The 10,000-nt window shown below is 42.5% G+C and overlaps 2 protein-coding genes across 2 annotated transcripts; both read left to right on the forward strand.

The window, feature by feature from the left end:
* Positions 1-2,010: 2,010 nt before the first annotated feature.
* On the forward strand, positions 2,011-2,886 carry LOC143020158 (uncharacterized). Its single transcript, XM_076176319.1, has one exon. It carries the CDS (start codon positions 2,011-2,013, stop codon positions 2,884-2,886), a length of 876 nt encoding a protein of 291 aa, XP_076032434.1.
* A 94-nt stretch (positions 2,887-2,980) lies between these two features.
* Positions 2,981-4,144, forward strand: LOC143020159 (uncharacterized). The gene has a single exon (XM_076176321.1). The coding sequence runs from the start codon at positions 2,981-2,983 to the stop codon at positions 4,142-4,144; it is 1,164 nt and encodes a 387-aa protein (XP_076032436.1).
* Positions 4,145-10,000: the final 5,856 nt, after the last annotated feature.

Raw genomic sequence — 10,000 nt, forward strand, 5'->3', positions numbered from 1 at the left:
GGAAAGTCCTGACTACAAAGAGTACCAGAAACACTACCTGGAGAGGAGCTTCGGGACACAAAACGCCTAGAAAAGGCGAAAGCCTACGCGATAAAAATAGCCCGCAAACAAGCTCATAGGACTGAGGAACCTCCCCAGGGAGAAATCGTTCCTGTGGATGTTACTCTGGAAGAGTTGAAGCAAAGCTTGAAAGAGACCCAAGGCAGAAAACAGTAAACAAGGGAAAAGGCGCCCGAGACGAACAAAAGCCGAAATCGCAGCCGAAAAAGATAAGAAGGCCAAAGAAATCGCTGCAGCGAAAGTTGCTAAAGCAGAGATTAGGCGTATTAAAAGGGAAAAAAAGGCTAAAGAAATCAAGGTGGCGAAAGCTATTAGAATGGAGGTTAAGCGTATGAACAAGACCGATTTACCGCATTCGCTTACCCCTGAGGCTACCGATGATATTCGTGCTGGGGCAGTCGAAAGGATAGCCAATATGCGTGAGATGCGTAAAGAACGTGGTAAAAAACCAGTGTTCTTAGAGATGAAAGAGCGTGTGCTTAAGACGTTTTGTGGTTACATATCAGAAAGCAGCGAATCACAGGTGCCTCGGCACTCGGTAGGCGAGATAGGCGCGTTTAGGTGCAAGAATTGCCAAGCCTTACTTTTCAAGGGAGAAAGAAAGACAATCTGTTGCAATGGTGGGAAAACACCCAAGTCGATATACGAGTTGGCACCGCTGGACGAGGGTAATTAAGGGACTTTATGATGGTTCCTCTCCGTTCTCAAATCACTTTCTCAACAACACTGTATCGTTTAACAACGTTTTCTCTTTTACCTCTTTTGCGTCCTCGAGTCCCATGAGCGTCAAAAAAGATTCGATAATCAGCTACAAGATACAGGGCAAGGTTTACCACCGTTTGGGTGCAATGAAACCGAACCTGTTGGTGTCAGAAGGTGACACCTTGGGGCTTAAACCGTCGAAAACACCGTTTTGGAAATCTGCGTCAAGTTTCCTGGATTTGTATTCCTACCACGATAAGGAGCAGCAGTTAAAACTACGCTGTGACCGCTTTAATAACTTCAACAAACACAAGAATGACGCAAACACTGAGACGATTAAGCGCAGAAGTCGTGAGAGCGCTCAATACCGAAGGAATGAAAACATCATAGAGAAACTATACGCGCATTTGGTGAAACACAACGCGGCGTTAAGAGAAATCCTGAAAGAAGTGGAGACATCAAAGAAGCTCATCCAGACCCATATTACCAACAACAGGTCTATGCCTGATGTGACCATCACTTTAAAGACCGCAGAAAACGTTTCAACCAGGGAACACAAAGGTGTCTACCATCTGCCAACGGCTTCCTGCCAAGTAGGGGCCATAGTCAACTTTGGACCAGACACCGACACTTTGAAAGTCAGGATAGCGTCCCCTCTCCCTGGGTCGAAACACGCCGTTCGGATAATTAATTCGACAAATTACTTCTACGATCTTTTCCAATACCCTTTGTTGATACCCAACGGAGACAAAGGTTACAGTTTTACAATGGAAAAGAATGGCTCCGCCAAAAGACTGACAGCGCTTATGTACTACTCGGCTCTTTACATGGAGAGAGAAGGTGTCCTCAACTACATCGTAAAAGGACGACGGCTGTTCCAGCAGTTTGTGGTCGATAATTATGTCAAAATCGAGACTAGCCGTCTAAGTTTTTTAGAGTACCAACACTCCAGTATGCGTAAGGAAAGGGCTGATGTGTTGAATGCGGCTGAAAAAAGTAATGTTGGGCAACGTATAGTGTTGTCCCCGACGTTTGTAGGAGGTCCTAGGTACATGAAACAGCGCCAGCAGGATGCTTTGGCTTATGTGACGGCCTATGGTTCGCCCGACTACTTCATAACATTCACTATGAACCCTAGATGGACGGAAGTGGACAGAGTTTGTAAAGAAGTTTGGCGGTTCAGGAGCACAGTCAACCGATAGACCGGATATCATCAGTAGGGTGTTCAAGCTGAAGTTGGATAGTCTCATGGACGACTTGGTGCACAAAAAGGCCTTCGGGGCCGTTAAGGCCTACCTTTACAGCGTAGAATGGCAAAAACGTGGTTTGCCACATGCTCACATACTACTGTGGATGGGGGTGCGTGTAACAGCAGATACTGTAGAGCAGGTCATTAGAGCCGAGATACCCGACAAGGATAAGGAACCAAGGTTATACGAGACGGTTACACGGTGTATGATACACGGGCCCTGCAAAGGTTTCGACGAGTCACAGTTGTGTTGCCAGGTAAAGAGCAAAAAGCCTGGGCAATGCGGAAAAGGATTTCCTAAGACATGCAGAAACAAATTATTGTTCGGAAACAACGGCTATCCTGAGTACGTTAGACGTTCCATAGGTGAAGGTGGTAACTCCTTCCAAATAAAGTTGAAGGACGGCCCAGTTACCGTAGATAACACCTGGGTTGTGCCTTACAACCCCTATCTTTGTCTCAAGTACGACGCTCACGTTAACGTCGAGTGTTCGAATTCCATAAAGGCCATAGCCTATGTCACAAAGTACGTCAATAAAGGGGCTGACAAGATATTGTTCACCAAAACATCAGGAGAAAACGAAGTTGTGAACGAGGTGAAAAACTACCAAGAGGCCAGATATGTTAACTCTAACGAGGCGACGTGGAAGATTTTCAAATTCGATATCCACAGGTCTTTCCCTCCGGTGTTGATGTTGGATTTGCACTTAGAGGGTGAGAATATGGTATTCTTCAATGAGCGTATGACGGACGAACAAGTTACACAAAAAACCGAAAAGGATACTCGGTTAACAGCATTTTTTCAAGTTATGCCAGAAAGACGCGTTCGCAGCTACGTTGTATTACCACCAGATAACTATCCACAACACATATAACCTACAAGGATCTGTGTGGGAGGAACGTTCTGGGCGCTCATATAGTCTTGGACGCATTCGTGCTGTAACGACGAAGACAGTAGAGCTTTTCTATATGAGGCTCCTGCTGACCCACAAAAAGGGCCCCAAATCGTACGAAGACCTTCGAACTATAGACGGTGTAATGTACGAAACAAATCGAGAAGCCGTTAAGGCGTTAGGTCTGCTCACCGATGAAGCTACTTGGAAAGAGACAATTATGGACATCATTAACCACACTAACGACAGGAAACAGCTCAGAGAAACCTATGCGAGTATGTTGGTCTTTTCTGATCTCGAGGACCAGTCCGGAATATGGGAAGAAGTAAAAGACTACTTTTCCAGTGATTACTTGCATATAGCAAACCTAACGGATTACAACGATGAAATCTACCTGGATGCCTTGGACGATATCCAGCAACACGTGCTGAATTGTGGTGGGGGCTCCATCACACAATACGGTCTCCCTGCTTCAAGGGGAGGCGTGCGGCCATCTAATCTCATCAGGAGAGAGAAGGCGTACAACAAGCAGAGGTTGAAAGAGTCTGTCGAAGAAAAGACTAAGCTTCTCAACGATAAGCAACGACAAGTCTACGACAGCGTTATGGGCCGAGTGGAAAATAGACATCGTTACAGAAACAACGGTGTGTTTGTCAACGCTGCGGGAGGTACCGGGAAGTCTTTCGTATTGAATTTGTTACTGGACACAGTACGTTCCCAGGGGGAGATTGCTTTAGCCGTTGCCTCATCTGGGATTGCAGCGACCGTCCTTTCTGGGGGCAGAACAGCCCACAACATGTTCAAGATACCCTTGATGGAGTATGACGAAACTAAATCGTGCAGCGTCAAAAAGAACACAGAAATGGCACGGCTGCTGCAGCAGACCCAGTTGATAGTTTGGGACGAAGTCGTGATGGCTAACAGGAATATGTTGGCTGCTCTGGACATCACTCTGAGAGACATCATGGATAACGACGAGTTCATGGGAGGAAAGGTGTTTGTCTGTGCAGGAGACTTCCGTCAAATCCTGCCGGTCATAAGAAACGGAGGGAAGACAGAGGAACTGGCCTACTGCATCAAATCGAGTTACATGTGGGACGGGCTGGCCAAGCTAGAGCTAACTGAAAACGTTCGTCTTAAGAAGGGCGACGAAAAGAACACCAAGTTTGCTAAACAGCTTCTAGCACTAGGCACCCGCGACGTCGGAGAGCTCTTCTTCGAGAAAGGTCTAACTCACTAGAGGAGTTGGTGTTCAAGGTTTACAACGATTTGGAGGATAACCATCTTAACCTCTCCTACTTCGAGAAGAGGTCTATAGTATCGCCTACCAACGACGATGTTGGCTGTGTTAACCAACTCATCTATGATCTGAACAAGGAGAAGGAGGTGGTCTATTACAGCGTTGACACGCCGTCAGATCAAGACACCGACGTGCAAGCTTCGGTTTTCAACGCTATGACAAGCCCGTCGTTGCCGCTGCACGATTGAGGCTGAAAGTTGGTTGTGTCATTATGGTGATGAGGAACATCTGCCCTCCTAGGGTTTGCAATGGAACCCGTTTTAATGGTTACTAATCTGAAAAAGCACGTTGTGGTCGGTAAGATATTAGGGGGTAGCTACCGAGGCGAGCAGGTTTTGATTCCGCGTGTAGTGCTAGAATCCCAAGATACCCCTGTCCCGTTCAAACGTAAGCAGTTCCCCGTCAAGCTAAGTTACGCCATGACTATCAACAAGAGCCAGGGTCAAACATTTGAGCGGTGCGGGCTGTTGCTTGATTCCGTACAGTGCTTCGCACACGGACAGTTGTACGTGGCCTGTTCGAGGGTCACTAGCTGGGATGCTTTGGTGCACTACACGGGCTGGCGTAAGGTAGGAGACGACGTTGAACGCCCGTCCTGCGTTAAACGTAATATATAAGGAGTTGTTTGATGATCCTGACGGAGAACACGACGGAGAAGGTCCCGCGGAAGACGTTCTAACCGCCGCAGCCCTTTTACAGGAGGAAAGCGACGAGTCTGAAAGGACTAATAACATCCCAGAAGATATCCACAAAATCTCAGAAGAGGACTGGGTCAAGATGATCATGCCGGATTGGTTTATGCGTGATGAGGACGATGAAGAGGAGGTTGTCAGCGACAAAAAAACATTCGAGGAGGAATTGTTATCGCGCTTGGACGAGTTAAAGAAGACGTTAGTGACCGAGGAGAAAATGTCATCGCGTTTGGACGAGTTAAAGAAGTTGTTAGTGACCGAGGAGAAAATGTCATCGCGTTTGGACGAGTTAAAGAAGTTGTTAGTGAAACACGTGTCACCAATGGAAAACCAGGACACAGGAGACGACAGAGATGGCGCGCCCCAGGATGACGAGGACTCCGAGACCAAAAGATCACCAAAGAGAAGACGGGAACCGGAAGACGAAGAAGGTGAGGTTAACCAAGAAGAACAAGCTTCGGGTGTGTCTGAGGTTGTTCCACCTTCCCCGAAGAAGAAATGTAACAGTTGCGAATGAGATTTTTGGTGAATAAAAAAGTACCAACTATTCTTAATTTTTTATTGTCCGACGGGGGCTACAGTACAAAAAGCAGGGGCGGAGCCCCAGGGCGCGAAGCCGCAGGCCAAGCCCCCAGGCGAAGCCTGGCCGGCGAAGCCGGTGGGCTTGTATATATATATATATAATATATATATATATATTATATATATATATATATATATATGCGTAAATAGCTGGAGTCCAGGAACCATTGTTATGGAAGGTATTGCACATTTTGTATAATAGTTTTATTTATATTTTTGTTCCTTATTTGTGTTTTTATATGTTCTACCTGCGTTGGAATATAACGGTTACTGGGAAGACCTGTCCCAGTGTACCAGGTATCCCCTATTTATGTACATTTCATATTTCTACCACTGTATTACCCTGAAGATCAACCCCGAACAGGGTTCGAAACGTCGGAATAAATTGACGAACGTCGATTCCAGCGTATACTTTCTTCCATAAATATATATATATATATATATATATGTATATATATATATATATATATATATATATATATTGTCACATATATTCCCATATATGTAAGGCGGGAATAGTTTATTACTTGGATAACGGCGCCTCGCGATTACGTGGGGTGTCAGATTACAGGACGAGTACTGGAGGACGCGTGGGAAGAAAAATCTACTCAATGGAGTATTTGTTCTAGTTTTTTCGTAACATATAAATTGGCGACGCATTGCCAGGATTTTAACGGTAAAGTGAAAGAATTACCAACGAAAGTATTTAGTATTAAGTAGGATCAATAGTGTGAGAAAATGAAGTTGACAAGTGCAGAGGAGGTATTGGAGTTTGTACACAAACAACCTAGTAAAAAGGAGATACAGAGCCTTACTGCTAACGACTTGAGATTCATAGTCTAGGGGTTGAGCACGCACATGATGCGAATAAAACTGAATTAATAAGAATTGTTGTAGAAATGGTGCATAATTGAGATGAAAGTGGGGTAATGAGAGATGAAGGAAGGGCAGATAGAGAGTCTGTCACTTCAGAATGTGAGGAAGAGGAAGAAGTGGAAGAGGAAATAGAGAAGGGTGAATCTCAAAACACTGAAACTCGATTAAGCGAATTACGGTTGAAGTTAGAGATAGCTAAGATAGAAGCTGAAGTAAAAAGGGAAGAAACTGAAAAGGCTAGAATAGACAATGAAAACCTTATACTTCAAGTTAACTTACAAGAAAGTAGACGAGTGCTATCAGAATCTCAACTCGTGCATAGTAGGCCCAATTTTGATGTAGTACATAACGCTAAATTGCTTCCTGAATTTGATGAATCACAGGTGGATACTTACTTTAGAACGTTTGAAGGAATAGCGGAAGATTATCAGTGGCCGAAGCAGTATTGGCCTGCATTGTTGCAAACAAGCCTCAGAGGCAAACCGCTAAGAGTTTATGGTGCTTTAGAGGATTCACAAACAAAGGATTACGATGAAATCAAATCAGCTATCCTACGAGCCTGTTAATTAGTGCCTGAAGTTTATAGGGTAAAACTTAGGAATCTAAGGAAGCAATCTAATATCTCACATGTTGAATTTAGTAGAGAGAAAAGAATGTTATGGGACCAATGGGTAAGATCCCGTATCATAAATGGAGATTATAGGAAACTAGCTGAGTTAATGTTAATGGAAGTGTATCTGAGATTCATCCCTAAAGAGGTGTCCTTGTACCTTCAGGAGAAAGAAGTCTCAAAGTTGGAAGAGGCTGCAGTATTAGCAGATATATATGAAATACTTAAACCTACTGCAGGGAAATTCTCAGTTACTCCGAGGGGGAGAGAGGAACAGCCGAGGATCCCACAATCAACCTCCTCAGGTGGACCTACAAAATCCCTAGAGGTCAAGAAAGGTGACTATAGTAATTCATCACAAATAATTTCATGTAGCTATTGTGGAAGGGTAGGCCACCTGATGAGGGATTGTTGGCACAGGAGAAAGGGGATAGAGAGGGTTAAACCCATAGTAGTATTAAATAGGAGGGACACTCATACAGAAGGCAAAGAAAAGGAAGAGGTGAAGCCTCATTTGAAAGGCTATAAACCGTTCCTGTTTCAAGGAACAATCACCATAAAGGGAGAGAAGAAAAAAAAGGTGACGATACTGAGGGACTCAGGAGCCCTCCAATCAATAATGCTGAGCAGTTTAGTAGAAGAACCTATAGTAAAAAGGAGAGTAGTTATAGGCTCCCTAGGAGGCCTAGCAAAGGTGCCACTGGTAAAGGTAGATATGGAATCGCCTCTATATGAGGGACAGGCAAAGATAGGCCTAGTAGATCAGTTGCCAGTGGAAGGAGTTGAAGTCATTCTAGGAAATGACTTAGTGGGTGGAAAGATGTCCCCCACACCCATAGTGTCAGATATTCCAATTGTTTCAGAAGAAACTGAACAGTTTGAGAGAGAGCATCCGGGATTACTTCCGTCTCCTACCAGGAGTGACAACCACGAGAAAGTGAGGAGGCGGGATATAGAGCGGACCAATCGTCCGCGAATCAATCGTCAGCGGACCAATCGTCCGCAGATCAATCGTCAGCGGACCGATCGTCCACCAGATCATTAACTAGGAGACGCTCTCCGGATGATATATAGTCTTGTAACCCCTTGTACTTTGTAGTCTCTTTGAAGAAGGTGTAAAAGCCGAAACGTTAGAGAAATAAACTCATCTCTGACTTGTGTGTTTCTTTACCATCCTCCTATCTTCATGTATATGTATATGTGTATATATGTATATATATATATATATATATATATATATATTTGTGTGTGTGTAATAATAATAATAATAATAATAATAATAATAATAATAATAATAATAATAATAATAATAATAATAATAATAATAATAATAATAATAATAATAATAATAATAATAATAATAATAATAATAATAATAATAATAAAAGTTTTATTTTGATTGCAGTAGTACACTGACAATAATACATTACAAAAGCTGATTAAAAATATAAAACTTAGAGTATATATACGGTACAAGTTTACATGGAGTTCATTATGTGCACAATGGATGGAATGGCACTGTTTTTGTAGCGGTCAGTCCTTGGCGCTTTGATTGGTACCGAGCCTATTTCTGTGTCTAGTGGCGTGGCGAGTTGGTGGAGCATCGGGAGGGAGGAAGTGACGGTGTGTGTGTGTGTGTTTGTGTGTGTGTGTGTGTGTGTGTGTGTGTGTGTGTGTGTGTGTGTGTGTGTGTGTGTGTGTGTGTGTGTGTGTGTGTTGATGTGTGTTATCTTTTGTTCTTTCCATAATTATTCTTACTTTCTTTCGTTATCGTATTTCTCACTTCATGTCAGTACTGGAAAGTAGCATGTCGAGGATTTGCTGTTTACTAGTGCTTGTAGATACAAAAAATCGTATAGCGCCCGCCAGCATACCCTATGTACTTTGATGTAATACCCTAATATCGTCTATCTATTGATAATTTATAGGATAATATCCTAGTGGACTTGCTATAGCTCATCTTAGAATCAAGAAATTCCCATGAATACATCCTATAGAAAAAAGGATTACAAAGGCGGAGCATGCCGATAGAAGACCTTTTGGTCCATAACTAGGTCGGATGCGAAATGTATTATGATAACGATAAACGAATAAATGAATAAATAAACCAAAATATAATAACAAATAATAATAAATAAGATGAATATATAAATAAATGCATTGGTATAGTTAAACAATAAACAAACCGGTAAATAGTAAATAATCATAAATTGAAATATAACTAATAATAAGTGAGACTCAAGCAAATAATTATAAACAAACAGACAAATGATGACAAAACTTTTGTAGAGCAAAGTTTAGATGTATAAAATTTACTATTTTATGAATCGAAATATATAATGTTAGACAAAATAGTAACAGAACGAAGGCCCAAGAAGTAATACTCGCCTTAATTACTCAGAGCTCTAGTGCAAGGGACCTAAGTACAGAAAGAAAAAGTTATTTGAAAAACTGTAATTCCAATCTCAGCTCTAAAAGAAAAAAATAATTATTTTACTATAAGGCAACTGACCATCACCTAAAATGGTAATCTTTTTTGTATCATAGTTGACAAGGTTTAAAACATAAAGGGTCTTATCAACCTAATCTAGAAAACTCAATGGAATTAATAACAAGAAGAGGTATTAGATGTTATCTAGTCATAAGTATATAATAAAGAACACTTTACCAACTTATTTGCGACCCACGTAATCGGATTTGATATGAAATACAGTCATCTTGATCTGCTTTATTAATATCAGTGTAGATTTAATATGCTTCAACACTGACAAAATTATTCTCAGATTGTCATGTATTTCCCGTGCGTTTGTGCGTGTGATTGTGAATGCTACTGTGTATACATGCGCGCGCGCGCGCGTGTGTGTGTGTGTGTGTGTGTGTGTGTGTGTGTGTGTGTGTGTGTGTGTGTGTGTGTGTGTGCGTGTGTGTGCGTGTGTGTGTGTGTGTATGTGTGTGTGTGTGTGCGTGCGTGTGTGTTGGCGCGCACATGTTAGCTTGGTTGTGCGTGCATGCGGGCTTTTGTGTGTCTTGTGAGTA

Source organism: Oratosquilla oratoria, chromosome 39 (assembly GCF_046742065.1).
Source record: "Oratosquilla oratoria isolate Oo_2021 chromosome 39, ASM4674206v1, whole genome shotgun sequence".
NCBI lineage: Eukaryota > Metazoa > Arthropoda > Malacostraca > Stomatopoda > Squillidae > Oratosquilla > Oratosquilla oratoria.